The 22963-nt window shown below is 37.7% G+C and overlaps 1 protein-coding gene across 4 annotated transcripts in view; it reads left to right on the forward strand.

The window, feature by feature from the left end:
* The window catches only part of LOC124159035 (ecdysone receptor), a 567390-nt gene extending 547835 nt beyond the window's left edge, over window positions 1–19555 (forward strand). For 3 of the 4 annotated variants that reach the window (XM_046534526.1, XM_046534525.1, XM_046534523.1), the window contains 7 exons: window positions 5788–6030; window positions 7702–7842; window positions 8354–8487; window positions 9949–10098; window positions 12815–12967; window positions 14135–14357; window positions 14920–19555. In XM_046534526.1, the coding sequence (XP_046390482.1) occupies window positions 5788–6030; window positions 7702–7842; window positions 8354–8487; window positions 9949–10098; window positions 12815–12967; window positions 14135–14357; window positions 14920–15164 (1289 nt within the window). In that variant the 3' untranslated portion in view covers window positions 15165–19555. The remainder of the gene's footprint in view (window positions 1–5787; window positions 6031–7701; window positions 7843–8353; window positions 8488–9948; window positions 10099–12814; window positions 12968–14134; window positions 14358–14919) is intronic. The other variant, XM_046534524.1, reaches the window with a different exon arrangement.
* Window positions 19556–22963: the final 3408 nt, after the last annotated feature.

The following is a 22963-nucleotide window of genomic DNA, read 5'->3' on the forward strand; positions in this document are numbered from 1 at the left end:
CATCTACCGACCTGTTCCTGGGGACGATTTATCTTTAAAGGTAGAAATCATCCCTATTTAGAGGTGATCGAAAGTTACTACTCAAGTACGTGCCTATCGATCAATTATTAACCTATCGACATTACAACATATTTTAGACGGGTTTTAAATTTTCTTGGCTGAAATGGCACCTAATTGAATAGAGGTTGACTGTATGTATTAACCACGTAGTTCGCGCATTGAGGATAATACCAGCAGCACTGTCGTGTACAGTCTGCCAGCCTCTTAAGCACTCTTCTGAAAATTTACTTCTTTTTTAAATTAAGTATGTCAAATTATTTGTCAAGTAAACATTTTTCGGATAAACGGTACACAAGATTTAGGGTTATAGATACTGCTTCCTAAGCAATTCTGAATGAAAGTTGTTTATTTCCCCCTGTTTAGCATGGAATCCTCGATGGGTATCTGGAAAAGCGCGGAAACGTGCATAAATGAGAGGAGTTAAAGAGTTTGCTTTCGTTTATTTCTGGAGAAGTCGGTGCACTGTGCTGTGCATTTCGTACCCCGCTTCTTCGCCGTCCCAGTGCAACACACTCGTCGGCCATGTTGGCGCGAAAGAAGACCGGGGGAGGGACGGGAGTTAGCAGCGACTTTTTTTCCCTCCACTTCGCAATTCTCTCTCCTCCTCCTTTTCCCCCACCTCTTAACCCTTTCAAGCAACAACGCACACCTTGCGGCAAAGTCTACTGCCTAGAAAGAGGAGAGAGAGAAGAACCACATTTTCCTCGACGAAGGAGGAGGAGGAGCGCGCTTCGCAGCCGCCTAAGCTACTTCGCTGCTGGGAGCAGTGTGCGACCTTGACTTTCTACGTGGCGATCGGGAGGGTGGGGGAGGAAATATAATAGGGGAGGGTAAAGGAGGGAGGGTTGGCAGAGTCCGGAGGGTATGGGGGGGGAATGGCGCGGAGAGGGGAGTGGAGGAAGAATGAGGGGAAGGCGGTCTTCGATGGAAGAAAGATGCGGGTTGGGAATGGTGAGAGTGATAGCGGGAAGAGGGGCGGGGAGAGATGACGTAGGAGAGGAGGCGGAGGAAAAGGAGAAAGCTCTCCCTCTCCTTTGTTCACCTTGTTTCCCGTCGTCACGCAATGTCAGGAGATTGTTGCTTCTGACTTTCGAAGCGTATGCGCTATCCTGCTCGAATTCAATCGAAATATGACCACCAGTGCCGTAACTATGGGGGGGATAAAGGGATAGATCCCCCCCCCCCAAAACCTCAGGGAAATAAAAAAATTATTTAAAACTTTTGTCTAGTTTTGATATAATAGCTGTATTTGCTTAAAGTTAAATTTTTATAGCCAAAATGATGCAAAATGTATATCCAGGCATGTCATTTTTCAAAAATGTTACCAGACCTCGTTGCCTGGGAGGGGGAGTCGCCACCCCAGGCCATCTCTTTCCCCCCAAAGCATATTCCTAGTTACGCTACTGATTGTACTATTGTAGTACAATCTCACTAGTTGCATTGAAATGAAAGATGGTTGCACTTTTCCACAATTATTGTTTCCGTTTCATCAGATTCCATGGAAATGATATTTAAGGCTAGCCACCTGTTTTAAGCGTTGTCTCAAACCTCTTATTATGCTAGTCTTTCTAAGTTCAACCGATTCAGGAGTGATATACTGGAAGTTCGGCGCATTGAAATGAAAGTTATTTCCACAACTACCTACCATTCATTTCAATGAATTAAACTTCCATTGTATCATGCCTGAATCGGTTAAACTTATGACGACTAGCATAATAAGACGTTTGAGACAAATAACGGGTAGTTAACCTTAAATATCTATCCCATAGAAATAGATGAAAAAGGATCGCATTTTGCGGCCCGTGGTCCGTCACAGTTTTACGGAACTAACCATAAGAGATTACCAACAGAGCACTAATTGGTATATCTAAATGTAATGTAATCTCCGCTATACGATATTTCAGAAAAATACACGTGCATTAAGCAAAAAATCTCTTCACAGAAGATAGCCGCAATTAAGGTTTACATGTGGTATTTATTCATTTCAGAAAATTGCAGAGTATTTCAAATTTCATTAATAGTCGAAAATTTTTACTTTACCGAAGAATCATGGTATATCATTAAAAGGAAAAAAATATGCACAAGGACGATGTGTTGAACGAATGATACAACCTATTCTCCAGAAGGTAAGACTTCCGGCAGATAAGTTTTTACTTGGACCTTAAGAATGGTGTGTGATTATGGATTTTCACTTTGCCTTTTCACGTCAAGACATTATTGGCAGTGCCAGGAAGACAAGAAATGAAAAAAGACGGGGAAATGAAATATATGCATACAAATGCATCATCATCGTCATAGTTAGTCAACAACCCTAATTTGGTTTGCCGTAGCTCCCCACTCCTCTCACCTATCCGCTAACCTTTTCACACTGACGTATTTCTTCTCTTTTACATCCTTTATAACCTGTCCTATGTAATTCATTTCGGGGCCGCGTCTTGCCCTCCTTCCCTTCCACCTGTCCTTCTACGAATGTCATCATCAGGCTATCATGCCTCATAAAGTGGCTACAAGTTGTCTCGTACTTAGGTTTTAGAAGACTTCTTTTTTTCCACTCTTCTTGGTACTTCTGCAGTACTAAAGTACATATGCAACACACCTATTATCGCAGTGTCGTTTCTTCATCAACGCCATTCGCGAAGTCGCGGAATATGGATTGCCCACGGATCTCTCACTTCTCCCCTCTCGAGTTGATGTGTGCCCGGAATGCAGATGGGGGCGCATCGTTGGCCAATGGTGCCTGGTGCTAGCAGGTGCAGTCGCAGGGCGGTCGGGTGGGAGGTCCCCCGGAGTGGGCGGCCGGTGGCGAACTGGTCGCGGGCAGTGTTGGGGGGGAGGAAGCTCATTCTTAAAGAATCGCTAAACTGGGAAGTCGTTCCGGCGGATGCGAAGGATGAATGCACCCCGGGAGTCCCTGCTCCTCAAGTCGGCGAGGCACTTCTAAACGCAGTTTTACATTGCGCCGTTGAAAGGGACATCGGTTCGTGGAATGATGATGAATAAATCAGGACGTGACATTTTCCACGACTTTATGGAAGTTCAAGAAAATTCGCGGAAAAATTCTGGCCTTCAATAATACATAGTTTTAATGCAGACGCGTAAAATTGTATTGGTAATTTTCATATTTTCGGCCACATTCTAGGAAGACGAATGTCTATTTAATGAAAAAGGGAGATGGTAATTTTTCACAATTTTCTTTAATAATGTACGTCGCGTTTCGACTGTCGGGTCATTCTCAATTACAATGTGAAATTGTTTAAATCAGGAGCTGTATTTACACAGTTCCGATGAGTAGAGAGTGGAAGGTTGAGGAGCATTATTAAATAAAGTTGTGTAAAATCGTTTAATAATAAAAATAAGTTTCTGTTATGGCAACTATTCCAAGCTTCTAACATCAAAGTATGGCACTTTGCTTCTAAAATAATCATATGGATGAAATTAAGCCTTTACATGCACGACTATGCTTAGATATTTAACTTGTCATTACCCTTTGAATAACTGGTAAAAATAAGTATGTTGCAGCAGTAAAACATTCGCATGTAATGTTTCCGCCCGTAAAAAAGGAGGACCCCGTAAGAGGAAAGCTGCTATGAATATGTAAAGAAATAGAGCTGTTTCCCATCAAATATATAATTAATAAATTAAGATAATGGGTAATAAATGAGCGTTGGGTTAGGTACCTATCTTCGTCGGACAGCTACTACCTCAAATCCGTTTTTTTTTCATAGATCAAAATCAGTTCACTTAACTGGCACAAATGACTGTTGTCGCGAATCGCCCACTATATAGAAAAATCAGGGATTAAGATTTTGGAAACATTCCTTATCTAATAGCCTATGATACATTTCTTCGCCGAGAGCTTGTGAGAGTAATTAGCATTATGTCGTGCGGGTGAGAGCACGTGAAGAGTACGTAATACCAGGGGTGGAAACAATATTTTTTTCTGGCACAAGGGTCTGTCAGGTCTTCTCATATTTGAGATTAGAAAAAAATATAACAATTACTGTAGCAATGTAATATATATTATCTTATTTGATTTGAAAGTTATTAATTATTAAATAAAACGACTGAGGCTCCGTAATGCACAAAATAAAACGAACTTAATGATAACCGTATAAAATCTTGTCTATTTTTTTAAGCGTCTGGGGGGATGGGGGCACGTGCCCCTGTCGCCCCCCTAAATCCGACTATCAGTACTACTTAGTATATACTTGTAACAGTTGATAATGCAGGTAGAAAGTAGTATCGTTATAACTTTATCGCTTCGGAGATCCCTGCGGTAGTAATCGACGCCTTTATGAGGTTTCATGTAGTGGGTGTAAAACTCATTCATTGATTCAATGCCCATACACCCGGTGTATTTTGAAATCTCAACATAAGAGATGGGCTTGCGAGCGTATTTCACCGTAAGCAACCCCAGGTTGGATTTCATAAACGGATTGCTACCATGGAAATGTTTTTCTTCGCTAAGCACAAAGCATAGCTGTGATTCTGAGAGGTGAATGTTTGAGTAGGAGCGCATGAGGATGTCAACCCCGTTAAACTGCGTCCCTTTTATTTCGTCATTAGCCTATGTTGACACTTCCTCGTCTGCAATGACGAGCGGGGTGAAGAATGTGGCGTGACTTGAGAAGCTGCTGGTTTGGCGATATTGTCTGTGTGTTCTGCGTTTACTTGCAAATTAGGATTGTGAAAAGGAGAAGGAGCAATTTATGTACTTGTTGAAAGTAGAATTCATGAAAGTGACTTCTTTTCAACGTATCGTTATTATTTAAATAGTTATCATCTTATTTCCCTACCTCGAAGGCCATACGAGCCTATTCGCCGCAAGTATGACATTGGCGAATGATCATGTGCCACGGAAAAAATTGCGAAATAAGACGCAAGGTTGTAGATTACGGGTTATGAATATTTTGTTCTCAAGAGTTGAATATAAGTCAATGTAAAAAAAGATTTTTTGGGAATATATCATACAAGAACCTGTCTGATCTCAGCAGTTTAAAATATAATTTTGGAATCAATTTTTAGTGGTTTTTTATACTCACGACTAGTTTCACCGCACCGAAACATCATGAAGAGGTTAATGCTCACCGTCAATACTTCACATTCAATACTTATTGGACGCTATATTAATGAACCGTTAGTACTTATGTCCTAAAGTATAGTGATATTATACATAGGTAATATCAGATAAAAACAGTGGCATTCAAAGCAAACCTTCTGCTCTCCTTGGACACTGTGTGATTGATACAATGTTTCGCTGCCCTGTGAGGTGTCTTAAGGTGCTAGTCAAGATGCATTTATTAGGTTTGATGTTATACAGAAAAAGTGTTTGTCTCAAAATTTGGATGAACGGACTAATAAAGCTGTAGAACATGAAATTTAAAAAAATAGGGAAAAATGTGCGTACAAATTCAACACAACCATTCGCGTGTTGTCGTTTCTTCATAAGCACCATTCACGAAGTCACGGGATATGGATAGCCCTCGGTTCTCTCATCTCCCGATAGGAGATTTAAAAGTTATCAACTAAATCACAAAAATGAAATTTTTCATATTATATTATAATCCCTGATTTTTTTAATAATTTCAAATAACATGTACATGTTAAATTTGCGTACCATTTTTGGATCTTGGAGTCATCTGGAGCAATAATATGTATGCATATCAAGGTTTCAGTTTATTACTAAACACTTTGTTTAACTTCCTCTCTCTCTTTTCTCCGCCTTAGGTCGCGAAGACCTCTCTCCGCCGAGCAGCTTGAACGGGTACAGCGTGGACAGCTGTTCGGGGGATGGAGGCGTGGGGCGAGGCAGCAAGAGCTCGTCGATGGGCGGCAGCATCGGAATGTCCATGGGTGGCGCGGGCGCCAAGAAGGGCCCGGCGCCTAGGCAGCAGGAGGAGCTGTGTCTCGTGTGCGGGGACAGGGCGTCGGGATACCACTACAACGCCCTCACCTGCGAAGGATGCAAAGGTACGCGTGTCGACGATTGCAGCGTCTATTGCTCATCATTCTTTGGGACTCGGATTCAGCATCAAATTTGACCTGGGTTCGGGGAGTATGGAATTCCCCCTCGGAAAGAGGGGCGTTTTCACAGTAGGGAATGCATTGCTGTACGATAAGTACAATTCAAACTTCTGTCGCGTTTGGGACTTGTGACCATGTATTTGCATGCATCATTTTAATCCTATGCCAGTATACAAAAACTATAAAACAAATAAAAATTTGTTACTCATGTGAACTCCCCAAATCCGCTCCTGCCTCGGAGACGATCGGATTATGACATTTTTTTTATTAATTTATTTATTTATTAAATTATTCAAACACAGCCAAAATGGCCTTTACATTGAATACAAAACATAAAATATGCAGCTTTAACAAATGTAAACTATAAAAAAACTATAAAAAGGATATAAAAAGAAAAAAAAGGGATTCAGTAGATGGCTTTTCGAAGCTGCCTCTTGAATAATCTTATGGGCATTGAAAGATCCAGGGAAGGGTGAGTACTCGAAATGGCATTGAAGGAGGTAGGGAGTCTGTAAAAAAGTGATCTCTGAGAGAGAGAAAGACGGAATTTAGGTTGGTGTAGTAGGTGGTTATTACGGAAGGAGCGGGTGGGAATGTGGAGTGAAAAGAAAGGCATCATATCTGAGGACCAATGACAGGGCAGACATTACTTCAGAGCGAGAAGAATTACGGAGGTGGGGAACACGGTGTCGGACTACTGAAAAAAAGAAATTAACTGGGCGTTCAAGAATTTTAAGGTTGGAAGGACTGGCAGTGGAGTAAATAACGGAGCAGTACTCGAGGATTGGGAGAACGCAACCGGTGAAAATTTGAGGATAAAGGCTCAGATAAAGCAATTAAAGTGGATACCGACCGGCCGCGAAATGCTGCCCTCGGTGGCGGTGGGGTAAAGTCCACGCCTGCCTAACCGTAGGTCGTGGGTTCGAACCCCTGAGTAGGTGGTCCCTATCTAGGGCATGGATGCTTGTGTTGTGCTTGGTTTATGTTGGATCCCCCGTTGTAAAGGCTGTTTTGTGCTGTTTATGGGGAAGATGGAAATAAAATAATGGATACGGAGTTTTCAAATTTTTATTTCACAAAATCAAAAATTCCAAAATAGTACAAACGGGTGATGTCAGAAATTGGAAAATAAAGTTTTGTTGGCCTTGGATTTTATTAGTGATTACTATTACCAAATTCATTACTCATCTCATCTTTAAACTAAGCATATGGCTGAATAGCCGTCACATTTGTAACAGCCCGCTAATCTAAGTCCTTGTAGCCGGTAATTAGACACCATAGGTGCCAAGAATATATTTAAAAGTTTTCAGCAAAATCATAAAAAAGGAAAATCCTCAAATTGTGTTATATGCCCTCATTTTTCATATTTTCAAACAACATGTGCATGTTAAATTTGTATATCATGCATGGATCTTGGAATCATCCGAAGCAACAAACTACACAAGATACAATTATAATTTACATAATCCAATGGCCTTTGTTGGGAAACGAATCATTTCTAAATGAACTGTTGTTTCATACATTTGTATGATAGCAGTCATGTAATATTTTCACTATAGTATTTTTCTGCCCATTCCTTCCTGTATTTACCTTGACACAAAAAATTGTCCTTTGCAGGGTTTTTTAGAAGAAGTATTACTAAAAATGCTGTCTACCAGTGCAAATATGGGAATAATTGTGAAATAGATATGTATATGAGGAGAAAATGTCAAGAATGTCGACTGAAGAAGTGTCTCAGCGTTGGGATGAGACCAGAATGTAAGTATGTCGACCTAGTTGTCGAATTGTTTGCAACTCTGACCTTTGGATGTTGACATCATCCCTATTAATCGTTGTATAGTAAATTTATAATTTGCTCATTTTTATTTCTGTAGTACCTGAAAAGGTTTAACATGGTAATTTTGCTATTTTTAATTTCTTAGCATTATAGCATTTACTTCAGTGATACCATTATTCTCAACTCAATGGCATTTTTTTATGCTGGCTAATTCTTACTATGGATGTGGATGAGCTAATCCATGAATAGTCAATCCAGGACTTCCCATGTAGTCTAGATGTTTTGCCTAAATATTCTAGTTAATTCATTAATTACTTAGAGAAACTACTAAGTCAAACCAATTTGGTACTCTTAAGTTATTGGAATAATAGTCATGCCATTGGACTTGTTTAGTGCCTGATGAATTATCATTACCAATAATTATTTGAGAATCTAAAATTGTACTCAAAGCTTATTATTCAATTAGTAATGGTTTGGTATCTGTGTACACAGGTGTAGTACCTGAGTATCAGTGTCAAGTGAAGAGGGAGGCGAAAAAGGCACAAAAGGATAAAGACAAGCCAAATTCAACAACTAATGGCTCACCAGAAATGAAAGACCCGGAGACAAAGGTAATGAGAATCTTTGTAAGTATTTCATCGATCCAAAAAAATCCCCACAATTCAAAGCATTGAAGTGTGACCATTCTATTTCCAAGGCAATTTTACATTCTTAATTAGGGCCCAAGGCTACGATACATCTGATACACCATCCAAGAATAGCAATGTGGAAAAATAGATAACATTTTAAAAATTCATGAAGGGATTGATTACTGATCATTACATAGCACAAGGTGATGATTCAACATTCTTCAACTTTATTCATAAGGTTTTATTTTTTATGGTATTTTTAAAGCTTTATTTCCACTTAAGTCACACATACACATGCAGTACCACACATATGCATGCAGCCCCATTATTCCATCGTGCGCCATACCTTGCTTTAAAAAACGTGCTCTAAATACCCCCAAGAAGTGGTGACATCTATTAAAACACCCCATGTATACTTTTAAATATGCATAAAAAATTGGCAAGGGTCATCTACAAGAGAATAGAACACAAAGCAGAGAAGTTCCATGATAAAGACCAGTCAGATTCTACGAATGAGAATGTATAAAAAATACAAATTAAGGTCTGAAGTTTACCAGTAGGAAGAAAATATAGAAGTGGAAAACCAACATGCATTTAATAGGTGGTGGAAAGCCTTCAAATTGTGAAATAAATTGGCGTACTATATTCTTACCTGAGAATAATCCCAGTTAATATGAAAGCAAAGGAACTGTAATGAGTGGTGAAGAAGCAAGCTAAAGGAAAGGAGTAAGACTCTCACTCGAGACCATCTCTTGCTAGTGATTGAATAAGCCGTCAGTGGTAATGATGAGATGGAAGTCTCCCTAAGGAAAAGAAGTTAGATTGAATTCCATCCGTGAGACATGGAACATGACTCCCATTAGCTGCTTCTGGCTACATGCGACTGAAGGTCACTCAGTTATCCCAGAATGACCCGTTTCTAATCTTAAGCCTATGATTTTACCTCCGGAGTTTCCTAACCTTACCCTAGTTTACTTAACTCCTTTTATGTGCCAATCTCATTGAAAACTCAGTAAGAGCCATGCTATCACACACAGATATGAGTTTTACTAGTATTTTACCAGTTACACTAAAAACCATTCAAATTAGTTGATCAACTCAGTGACTAATAAGGAAGTGCAAAACAGAGTTATGAAAATGAGAATTCTCATGAAAATCCTTTAAAGAAGAAAGAAAGCATCACTGACTTATTGGCTGTATCTTGAAACATTATGGCCTTATGAAGACTATGTGAGGGGAATAATGGATGACAAACTTTCAGACAAAGAGCATGGAAAACTGTGCCAAACTAGTCTAAGGATTACAAAATGTTTTGTGACAATTATAAAAAATCTTTATAGTTTCTAAAATAGTTTGCCCTCTTAGTTTGCCTTGGGAATTGAAGAGGTGATGCCTCCTTGTTTTGGCCTGAAGTTTGGTTTCCTATCTCTGATTAATATTTGCCTTCTTAATTTTCAGGATGAGAAGCCTCAAGCTCAGGCAGGTTCTCCGGCTGCTGTCAATGGGGTGAAGCCTGTGAGTCCTGAACAGGAAGAGCTCATTCACAGACTTGTTTATTTCCAAAATGAATATGAGCAGCCATCGGAAGAAGATCTCAAAAGAATCACTGTAAGTATGTTTGGGGATCATGTGTGTGAGCCAAGCTGGATAAGCTTAAGGGGGACTCGTGGTGAGCATCTCTCGCCCATTGCAGCATTTTCAATGCTTGTAATTGCGTATTTTTTAAAAATGGAATTTGTGCTGCTTCATGTGTTCTAATGATATGGCAATGATAAAGATTTCACAAATAAGGGATGACCTCATAAGGTGCCATTTCCGTTCTGTCCTAAAAGGGAAGAGGGACCAGTTTGCATCCCTGCTTAAACACAATTCCAAATTCTTTTGCATAGATTATGTACTTTGTCACTGTATAAATTTCACTGCATAAAATCCACCCTTCTACAGTAATCCTCCTTGTTTTTCAAACCACTCATTTTTCATTCACCTTGGCTTCGATAACTTATATTTTGTTTGCCTACCTTTGATTTGAATTTTATAAAACTTTGCATCAAATTGTTGATTGACTCTTGGAATGTAGTTATATGTGCTTTATTAGTGGCATCCTTCTTTTTTGAATTTTAGTGTACGAGACTCATTACACCATGTTTGTTTCCACATATGGGAATTAATGCACTTATTCATGTACCACAAGGTTAGATATCTATCCTCTTGCTTGCAATTATTTATAAATTTTGTTACATCAAAGCCTCTACTATCGATCAAAGGAAATATCGTCTCTACCCTCCATGAACGTTCATATCTGCAAATTTTGTGCTAGGGCTGGGCTCAAAACATCCTTGAATGACCTCTGGTACACTGAAAGTCTTCTTGAGCTACCTGCAGACAAGGAAAATGCCTGCTGGTAAAATTTGTGAGAAGAATAATGACAATGATATTTATTTCCTTCAAAGTGAAGGCCATACCTGCTCTAAAATGGAAATGGACCCAAGTGGGTCATTAGAGAATCTCTCTTAAGAGAAGTTCAAGAAATCATCGCTACGCTGAAAATAAAAGAAGCTATAGCTAGCTGCCAAAATTCCTCTGTATATGTGTGGATTAGCTAAAGTTTATAAGAATGGAATGCAGTTGTGGTCAATTGCAAGAAAAATAGGCTCTCCAGCCAACAATCTAGCATGCATAATATGTTCTTAGAGCACTACAGGCATTCTCGTAGCAACCAGACACATGTTTGCCCTCTCTAACACACTTAATCCATGGCCTGAAAGGTACTCTCATCAATGAAAGTAAGCTTAGATGTAATATCCCAGTTCACCCTAGTATCAATTGATGAATTATTCTACCCTATAATGAAAGTCATTTCAATAATTTCTATAGCTACTGAAAAACTAGCAGAGATTTTCTTCAAATATTCTTATTTTCTCTGAACAGAGAAACAATACCACCAAGAGAAAGGGATGGTCATCACATCTTCCCTCTCTCCCGTTGTTCCTAACATATAGCATGGCAAAATTTCAACTCCTGCAATTATATGAATTAGAACGCAAAGTTATGTAAGGAAACCTTAGAGTTGGGTAGGTATGCCGATGCCAAAATTAATTGGCCTCATGGAAAGAGATAAGTTGAACAAAGGCCTGAAGCATTTTGATTGGGAAAATCCATTAATATCGCAAAGAAATATGCACAAACAGTGACCAAATACAGATTTGCATCATGATCCTACGCTAAAAAGGCATTAATTGATTCACTTCTGCATAAAATGTACTAAATTGCTGATAGCAACTCATACCCAGCCTAGAAAGGGAAACGTACAGAGATGCCCAGAATACATAATGGCTATTCCTCAACATTGGTCCTTAAGGGACTGTCAGATCTGAGTAGAGCTGGAAGGAGAACATCAGTAAAGAGAACCTCTCTGCATACATCTCCATCTCCAGCATATCGGGGGAATAGCAGAACAGATTGGCAGAGTACTCCAGAAATATCACAGTTACTATGTTCATCTCCAGAAGGATAAATTCTGCCTGCCCTAAAGGAGAAGACACCATGAAGGAAGGACCTCCTTGAAGATGGGAGTTTGCGAAACAATTGCTCTAGTGGAAAATCTCATAAATATAGGCTGTGTATAAACAGGCAGCTATTTCCTCCTGGGTGAAATAACACTAGATGATGAAAAGAAATGGTTGAAATGTCCAGTCTTGAGTCCAGCCATACAATACATTTTCCATGGACAGAAGTTCTTTATGGGGAGAGTCAGTACTTCCCTTGATCATTCCAAGAAGCGATTGAAGATACTAATGCGGAAATAATTTTGAGGGGATGAGTCCTTTTTCCTCTGTAGAGTAGAATAGAGCCTCATAACCATAAGGGAAAACTAAAATCTTTTCCAATTCCTGTGGGCCACAATGCTGTGAGCCTAGCAAATGTAGCATTTAGTCTTGTACAAATAACAGCTAAATGTGGAACAATGACCATCTATCATAGTAAGCTTCCACGATTTTAGGAAAACTGTGTTCAATAAAATCATTAGGCTGTGTAATGGAAGCAGAAAGGTAAATGCAAAAGGAAATGCTAGCAATTCCTTGCATTCAGTAAATTATTTATCTAGAGGGGATATATTATGGTACTCTTTTAAAAGTAATTTTATGTTACCCAAATGTAATCATGAGACTTTTCAGGCCTAGAATAGTTACCAAACGTTGATAACTGGGACAAATATCTGAATAGAATTTCAAATTCGCTAAAGCCTTGATTATGTGAAATTATAGTCGTGGTCAATCGCCGAGGTAACATGCGAATAATAATATTTTCTTACATCCTTTTCCAGAATCAACCTAGTGATGGAGAGGATGCTAGTGACCTTAGATTCAGGCATATCACAGAAATCACCATCTTGACAGTGCAGTTGATTGTCGAGTTTGCAAAGCGGCTTCCAGGGTTTGACAAATTACTCCGAGAAGATCAAATTGCACTATTAAAGGTAAGAAAGTTGGTGATCAGTGCTGAAAATACTTTAATGTTTTCTCCATCGACTTAAGTTGTCATTCCTTGAATAAGATACTGTACTTGAGGAAGTTTCTTTTCAAATAATGGTGATGACTTGCAGGGTGCTGAATCCTTGCTTAGCAATTTAACTTTGTCCCTGGGTCATATTAGTTGTGAGATGGGAGGCAGTTTTGACTGTCTTTAATGTTAAGGTTTGCATACACAGCCTTCCTTGAAACTTAAAAGAGACTTTGAGTTGAAGGGGTGTTTCAGCGTACATAATTTTATACTTTGGCTTTCCCTAAACCCATGGTTTTTTTCTTCATTGGTGAAGTTTTTACCGTTAGAATACTATTGGGATCATTCCTTCATTTATGTACTTTCTTTTTGTTGCAACTTTTTTTATTGTTACTTCTTCCAATATTCTTGGTTTAAGAGATGCAGTCATATTATTTTCATGAACATATTCCCCCTAATTTTGCCCTAAATCTTCCGCTGGAAAGTAATTTGGAGGCTATTTTTGAGCATAAATGACTTTTTTTCTTGTATTCTGAAACAGTTGAGCGGAGAGGTCTAAATTAAAGAGATATGATCAAAACAGAGTGTTAAAATGACAAGAGTTGGATAAATTAGGTGGAACTTAGAACATTTTACTGTTTGTATGTGAATATTAATTTCCCCCCATTTTTCCTGAACTGTATACATGCTATCAGAGCTGGCCCTAGCAGGTGTGGGGCTAGGGGCGAACCTTCAGTGCGGGGCCCTTCACTTAAAATATTAAAATCTATACCCCATCTACAAATTCGACCATTTTGAATCCCTACCACTCTCTGGCTAAGTATGTGACAAACGCAATTGCACAATAAAAATTACTGCATTATAATTCCTTTTTCATAATATTATTTTTTCAGCACGGATTTTATCTAGCACGGACTTAACAATGCAGTAATAGCTGAAATTACGTTTTCAAAACTATCCTATATTTTAATTTTTTTTCCCAAAGCGCGGGGCCCGGGGCGGTCGCCCCGCCCTAAGGCCGGCCCTGCCTGCTATTCTAAACAGTCTTAGCCACTAATTACCCTGTTATTCTAAGTTATGTGCTGTTCCATGATTCTAAGATTAGCTGTCAATATAAAATTGTTTTCATTTCATTTGTATTCAGGCATGTTCCAGTGAGGTGATGATGTTACGTATGGCAAGGAGGTATGATGTCCAAACAGATTCCATTGTTTTTGCCAACAATCAGCCGTACTCAAGGGATTCCTACAGCTTAGCAGGGATGGGAGAAACTATTGAAGATTTGCTGCGTTTTTGTCGTCAAATGTATGCAATGAAAGTCGATAATGCAGAATATGCCCTTCTCACAGCCATCGTTATCTTCTCAGGTAATTATGATTTTCTGTTAAATTATCAGCGTTATCATATTTACTAAATGAGCATATGAAAATTTTACCCATTTCTATACTGGAATTCAAAAAACCAAAACTAGTCATCATCATCATCACTAGTCAACAATCCTATGATTGGTTTAATGTCGCTCTCCATTCGTCTATTTTTCAAATGAGTCAAGAAGTTAACATTTCCGAATGTTTAGTAGTCCATCAACCTTATGCCACCATTATTAATAAAAAATTACCCATCAAATTATTGTTTTATGTGCAAAAATTGAGTGCATTTTAGGACTATGTTAAAGATCAACTACGAAAATATGACTAAAAACGTAGTCCAATCACCTCAGGCCCATTGTTCATAATTACATTTCTTTATTTGATCAGCAATCACCCCATATCACTTGAGCACCTTCCAGATGTGATTTTACTTCAGTCAAAATATTTTAAGATCATTTTTATTTAACCTCATATTAGGGGTGATACACAATCTATATGCATAGAAATAAATGCCAAGTGCCACTAATCACTAATTTTTTTCTCTTTTTCATTCTTGCAGAAAGACCAGCTTTGATAGAGGGCTGGAAGGTGGAAAAAATACAGGAAATATACTTAGAAGCTCTAAGGGCATATGTGGACAACCGAAGGAGACTACGGTCGGGTCCTATTTTTGCAAGATTACTATCTGTTCTGACTGAGCTTCGAACTCTCGGGAATCAAAACTCAGAGATGTGCTTCTCCCTCAAGCTCAAGAACAAGAAACTGCCTCCCTTCTTGGCCGAAATATGGGATGTCATACCGTGAAATCCTTGCTCCAGAGGAGACTATCAATTACAGGAACCAAAAAATGAGGAAGCACTGCGATTGTTTTATATATTTTTTATGTGCTGGACAGGGACTAGGATGATTTTTCTATGGAAAGTGAAGCAGCATGCAACTGTGTTCCATGTGACAATATCCCCTGCCTTTGAAAAAACTCAACTCTCCTCCTGTATGATATGGTTCATCACAAAAAGAGTCATTCAAAGATGCCATTTTAAAAGTAAATGGCCCTTCCTTCATCTGTGTTTTTTACATCTTTAATCAAGGACTCTTTGATGTGGTGGCTTATTTCCTATTGCTCATAAGCCATTCTATATCTCCTTATTTAACTCCTCTCTGTGGTGTCGCAGTTGGATTTATTGAATGACGTTAGTGGTGGAAAGAAGATGAGTATGTGCATGATCAAGGCTCATGAAATTCTTCCTTGAAACCTAAAAGAGACTTTGAGTTGAAAGGGTGTTTTAGCATACATAATTTTATGCTTTGGCTTTTCCTGAACCAATGGTGTTTTCTTCATTTGTGAAGGTTTGGCCGTTGGGATACTATTGGGATCATCCAAAAATCCCATCAGCATTAATTAAGTTACTCTTTTATCTTTTCTGCCTATAATCAAGGGAGATGTTGTCAACCAATGAAGCCTGCTCTAAAGCATTTGTTTTAGAATGGTCAAAAGGAGACTCGAGTCATCCCCATGCAGTTCTGATTTACATCTGTTTGTTTACGTGCAGCAGTGCATGATGCAGAAGTGATGGGGAAATTAGGTTGTGATTATATTTCCATCAAAACAAATGAATACTTGATTTTTATTCCACCAAAACACTGGCTGTGAAACATGAACAATTTCTTGGCATAAAAAATGGTAGATGGGATTTGGAGAAAGATCAATCAGAAGCAAACACAAAGTTAAGAAATTGAAGAGTCTATTATAAAGTTTTCCATAGTAAAAGTGGAAATTATGTAAAATTGATTTGTTGTTGAATTTTGTTTTTTCCAGAGACCTATTTATACAGAAATAATGTTATAATTAGAAAGCTTTTGATTGAAGTCAACTTGAAATACCATTGAACTTGGGACACAGTTTGGTGCCTTTTGAAAACAATGAATTCGGTTGGATGTTGCATTTTTATCTCCACTAAACTGAAAATGCAACTTTTTAGTACAGGAGAGAGAGAATGAAAGGAGGCTGAAAGTGATTGTCATTTAAGACTAATGAGGTTGAGGCAGGAGAAAATATACATAAGGAATTATTCCCTATGTGAAAATGGGTGCTGCTTCAACGTACAAGCTGTTTGTGCATGTATGGTTCATTTTGACTGTTGAGAAAGTTTTTTTAATGTGAAAATTTTTTAATCGACCGTCCCCTCCAATTCAGGTAGACCTGCATATGAATTAAATGTGGTGAAAAAATTTCAATTCACAACATGCAAATAGAGGCTGAGTAGCAATCTTCATTTGATCAACAAATTGTTGTATTATAGTGTATAGTGATAAAGACCAAACAATGCATGTGAAATGAAATACGAGTTATAGTGTACCTGTGTCGTGGACTTTTGTGCGCAAGAAAGTGGATGTTAATTTCCCCAACAGGATTTAAATTGAAGATAATGCATTTTCCAAAGGTTGCATGTTTGGAGGACGGTTAATTGAATGCCTGTACAATACATATATGTTGGAATGTGTCATATTTTTTATTTTCTGATAACGGATCTTCAGGAAGAAGAACAGTTAAGGGAAATAATCATGATCAAATAGAGCAGCAAGGACTAAACATGAGTACATGGGCATTTATGTATATGGCAAAGAGGAGAGGAAAAAACAAATGAAATGTTTCGCAGATATGTATGACCATGTTTACGTGGCATGAGTGGGATCAGGGCAAATGAGGACTAACTTTGTAAATGTTGCAATTCTCAGAATGAATGATTCAAGGAACAAATTCTCAGTATGTTTCATTATTTTTCTTCTTGTATTGTTCCTTAAACAATCTATATAATCTCAAATCTTTCATCCGCTTGCTGGATTCAATTTTTTCATTTCTTCTCAATGTTATGGTATCAGAAAAGACTAGGAATTGTGCGCATCGTGAAAAATTTCTCTGGCAAAATCTACATCCTGTCTAATTGAAGCTGATAGATGGGAGAGGATGATATTGATTTCAACATTAAATATGTAGGATGTCAAGGCTTCAATAATCAGCAAGTTTTGAATTTTACCTATGCATTTATCAATTGTGAGATATACCTTTGGAGATAATGTCGTATGAAGCAGAAAGTACTTGCACTGCCATCACTGTCCCAGAAGTTGTAATGAAAAATTCCTTTGAAAATATTTATGACATCCATTTCAAGTAGCTGCCAATTGTTGTTATTAAGAAGTTAAACGTGAAGTTGGCCTGGGTGCATTTTTATTTGGTGTGAAAAAGAGTTCTCTGAACATCAGAGAACTCATTTGCATCAATTACACACCAGAGCAGCACATGATACTGCCTATATGTTGTAGCTACATTACTACCCCGTTTTTCTAAATTTTTTAGTGTTATTGAAAAATGATCATCAAAAGTGCAACAAATTTTCATGATACCTGTAGTTTTAACTCTTTTTTTCTTGTAGTTGTCCCACAAAGATGTCTGTGACCTAAGGTTGTGTTGTTCTTTTGCTGTCAATGTGTGTGTGTTTCTCTATCTTTGTATGTTCAGCAACTCTCTTCATCAATTTCGTGATGAGGGAATGTTCAAACATACTCATTGTGGTCCTTGATTTGTCCTTTCAGAGGCAAATTAATGCACAAAAACTGTCATCTACACACCACTGCCAACACATTGATTTATTTACATGAAGCATTGGCTTCCGATTTCCTAATTAATGCAGTTATTGTTTTGTTTACAAGAACCTTTTATATGAACACCATAGATACGTCCCTGCTTTTTTCTTAGAGCAGAGGAATTTTATTGACCTATCTATCTCCAGTTTTCTCATGATGTATGAGATGAGCAATAATATTATTAAATTATCCTGAGAACAAAGTTCTTAATATTGTCCTAAGTCCTGTCACTTTTTAAGATTTTTAAACTTGTAAATTAATGTCTGATACCAGTATAACTGATTTGTTTTGTACTATTTGTAAATTTTTATTCATGCAAATGAAAAGCTTGTAAATTCATGAAAACTTAATTGCCAAAAGTCATCTGATAAAAAAATCTGAGAGTTTCATTAAACTGATAAATATTACTAAAAAAACAGTAAAAAAAACAGCTAAAAACCCCCTCTAAAATTCAGCTATTCCAATGAACATCAGTGCTGGAGCCACAATCACACCAAAAAATGCTGCCTTTGACAAAAAAGAGCATTGTTGTTTTTTTGCCATGTACTAAAATTGCTGACCATGTTTATCACATCTATCCTTGTTGCTGAGGAAGCAGAATACATATTTTTTAATGTGCAGCATTACCAAATGCAGTGCTGCAGTTTACAAGTGTCTTTTGCCAGAAGTGCTGATGTATTTATTTCAAATGTCTGAATCATAACGTGTGATATACTATGTTTTTTCACTAGGGTACCTGGGTCTGTAAATAGTAACAAGAGGGAAGGTTTTTACACCAATTGAAATTATATTAGGTTACATAAAGAAACATTGCAGCCTGTAAATAAGCCCCATTCAATGTGATACTGAATTTAATTGAAAAATGCTGCATTGGCAATTAGCCTCAAGCATTTGATATTTTAAACTCACTATTGTGTTATGTGCGTTAATATTATTTCAGCCTTCATAGAGATAAATTCAAAAACCTCTTTCAAATCATGGACATGGATGTAGTTTCAAAATTTCTTGAGATATTAACTTCCATAATGGTTAGCCAACATTAATTTACAGAGTGCTATCTATTAATCAACATCCCGAAATTAAACAGTGAATACCTTACGACCAAAATTGAATCTTTATGTCCTTTGATGACCAAAATACATTAATGCCTACTGTCATGCAATGAGACCTCACGATTGTGTTGAAGTATTTTATACTGATTATAACACTTATGATTTTAAAAATCCCAAATGAAGACCATGACACCATCCCAAATTGCACACACATTTAGGTTTCCCCACCACCTAAATGCAAGTGTTGCTGGCATGATCACATCTTCAATTAGCCTTTGCACCTATATTTGACTTTTGTTCAAATGTTTTCATGTGTACGAAGATTGTAAATAAGGATAGTGTATAGAAATGGGTGTGAATATTTTTTGTATATCTTGATGAAAAATTGTATGTTGTGTGGTATGCTTGTGTACTTTTTCAAGATGAATGTTGTTATTACATTATTGTGCAATATGTACAAAATAGGTTGTCAATGCATACAATTCTTGAGTTAGAATCTTATCTAGTGTGTTCCATTTATTTATCCTCATCCAACCTTTCACATTGTAAGAATCAAATACTCAAAGAGATTGAGACGAATTACCCCAAGTGATTTGAATGAATAAGTGTTCAAATGATAATAATCATACAGTTAAGGAAGGGTCAATTCCTCTAGAATTAAATTATTAGATTAGATTATAGAGAGCTGAACTAGAACTAGAATCTAAATCCATAAATATGCCTCAGATTGTGGATAGGAGTAAATGTTTATGAAAGAGCCCAAAAGGATATTGAGTTTTGTCACATGGAATGTAGAACCGTTAGTATCAAGCAACACGCAATCAAATATACTGACATAATCCAAAATGGATGTTGTAGCACTATTAATGACCACTGACATAAAAAATGAACATGAAAAATTATTTCATTTTCTACAAAGCTAACTAAGGGGAACAGATTTCATGCATGTAACAGGTTTTCTGAGACCAAACATGGCTAATTCCATAATCTCATTTTTCAATAGTGCACAGTATTAAGATCAAAGGAAAGCCAAAACTATTACAATGTTTAAAGCATTTTATTGTGGACAGAGGATGATGATGGAGTGGAGAAGGACATTCCCTTAGAAAGGCTAGTACAAATAATGAATAAGCTCCCCAAATATGACTTCAAGATAGTGTTAGGGGATGCAAATGTCAAAATAAGATAGGAGATCATGTGGAGTGGCTGAGAAAGTACCTCCATGAAAATAGAGAAAGTCTTTGCAGATTTGATGCTGATAATGATATGCCAACAATATTACTTTCTTCACAGAAGACAAATGGAACCAGCTTAAACAACTATCCTACATCATGAAACTAAAGAGTGGCTCTAAAAGTAAGTGACAAAGCGACTTCATGCACTAGAGCAGAATGTCAACTAATCACTTTAACAAGAATTGATTGGTGCATCTTCGAGGACGTAAAATAATTCATGAATTTGGAAGTAAGATGTAATGCTAAATGACAATAAATGATGAAACAATGAAAAACTAGAAATTTCTAAGAGAAGTAATACGGCTAACAAAATCATGTTTGCCTATGATAAATATGTATTACTCACTTAGCACAAACACATTATTAAGGGAGAAGGTACACATGGATGAGTCCAGAGATATAGGAGTCCATGGACAGGGGCGCAGCTAGGAATTAAGACTGGGGGGGTTTAGGTGCAACTAATACCGGGGTGTGTGGGGGTATGGAATACCCACCAGGATAAGCGGTAGGTGCGAGATTAATAAATTGCGGAATTTTAAAGGTAAATGGTAAGTTTTACGGCTTTCTGAGGGATATTTTATTCATCCTTATGTATTCTATTAGTAATATCAATCCAATCAAGTAAAATGGATTAAACCTTAAAATTTCTTTGGTCTCTGGGGGGGGTTTTATCCCCCAAAACCCCCCTCGCTGCACCGCTGTCCATGGATGCATCCAGAGGATGGGGAGATATCGCAGATTGCATCTCGGTATGACAGAGGCTTGAAGGAATAGTACGAATAGCTCATACTGCTTCCTTACGTCAACTGCAAATAAAAATCATAACCTAGTGCTTATGAGATGCTATGTAAGATTCAAAAGAATGAGAAAAATCAGATAGACAAGGAAATTAACAATGAACCTCTGATGGTGACTGAGAAGGGAATTGCTGGAACTAGTGGAGAATGTCATGCAAGAGATAAGGGATATGGATACTGAAGAGGAAAGCTGGCAGAGAGTGCAAACAGGAAGGATCAAAGCAGAAAAGATTTATATTTTAATAAAAGCATTTATTGGATATTTGAAGAGTATGAGGATAAAGAAACCACGGGTAACATAAAAAATGATTTGGAAAATGGAGGAAAGATATCGATGGAAAAATTTGGACATGCAACATGCTAAAAGGATGTATAAGGAAATAAATTTTTAAGATTTTTATATTTTGTATTTTACAATGTGTATCTGCATTTTGACAATTATGTTTTTTATAATGAAGTCTTAAAAAGTTTGATATCCAGACCCCAAGAAACAGAAGAAGGGTGAATGATCTGCTATTTCTTCATGATGTCATCAATATGGGACTATCTAATGAGTTATTGTTGGGAATAACAATCGTAGTTCCTAATGTTAATAGCAGGTAGAAAATAACCTTTAGATACCAATGATGTATACCAATTATAGTGCTAATTCGTCAATACAAAGGATTTGAGTGACATATACCAAATATTTCAACAAAATGGACTTTTACATAAGGAAATACTACTTTTTAAAAGAAGCTAAGAATCTGTTTGCGAAGTGAATTTGATTGATTGTTGAGTTTCTTGCAACTGTGACATATTAAGTAAGAACTTTCATTTTTTTAAATCTTGATATTAATTATATTGGGGCTATAATAATTTTATTTTTTTGTACTTTAACGTTTGGATGGTTCACCCAATAATCATGTATGTGTTGGGCAGATATTGAACACAATAAATAAATACACAAGAGGTAACGGGAAGAAAAAATGAAGGCAAGAGGGCTTTGGAGAGAAAGGCAGTGGGAAGAGTAGGAATAATTTCAAAAGGAAAGAGATGCAGGTGTGCTGTTGAAGTTAACATGGTTATCAAGAGGCAAAAGATGAAGGGAGAACCGTATGAACCCTCTACAGCAAAAAGGCAAAAGAGTGGTGGGACTGTTCAATATCCCATGTGAGTTTCTGTAGCATTCAGCGAGGGCTGATAGGTGAAGTTTTTTCTACTGGTATGCATGATCTACATGAATGCATCTTGCCCTAAGCAGAACACAATATAGACACAATAAGAAAAGCATAAAGACACAATAAGACTGTTAGTCAAGAGGCCAACAGATTTATCAATGGATTATTCTCAATATAGGATAATCTTTCCATTCCATTGGCAAATTAAATTATGGTTTCCCTAGCACTGTCATCGCAATGGCAGTGCAGTTTTTTCCCTATCCCCACCCTTCCATCCCTATCCTCCCCTTGGAGGTGTCGGTGGGCTCCTAATCGTGGCAGCTCTTCCTTCCTTTTTCCTTCTCCTCCAATCCCCTCCCCGGGCGACTGGGCGAATCAGTTCTGGTACTGATTCCCCTGGTGTGTTGTAAACTTTAAAGGGGCCACCCTGGGTCCTCATCCGCCATAAGCCAAAAGGAGTACTGAGGGTTATAAATAGATGAATAGTTGCAATGGAAAATGACTATCTGGGCATAGATCTTTAGTTTCATGAAAGACAACTCCTAGTGGTAATTATGACCCTAATGGCGAAGAACCATAAATATAACCTGGACCAGTGTGCTTGCTTTGTGAATCTGAGAAAGGATTTGAAAGAACGGACTGACTTAAGTTCATGGGCAGTGGGCATTCTCAAGAGCGTACCCAGGATCAAAACTAGGGAGGGGGGGTCAAGCCATG

Source organism: Ischnura elegans, chromosome 5 (assembly GCF_921293095.1).
Source record: "Ischnura elegans chromosome 5, ioIscEleg1.1, whole genome shotgun sequence".
In the NCBI taxonomy this organism is placed as follows: Eukaryota; Metazoa; Arthropoda; class Insecta; order Odonata; family Coenagrionidae; genus Ischnura; species Ischnura elegans.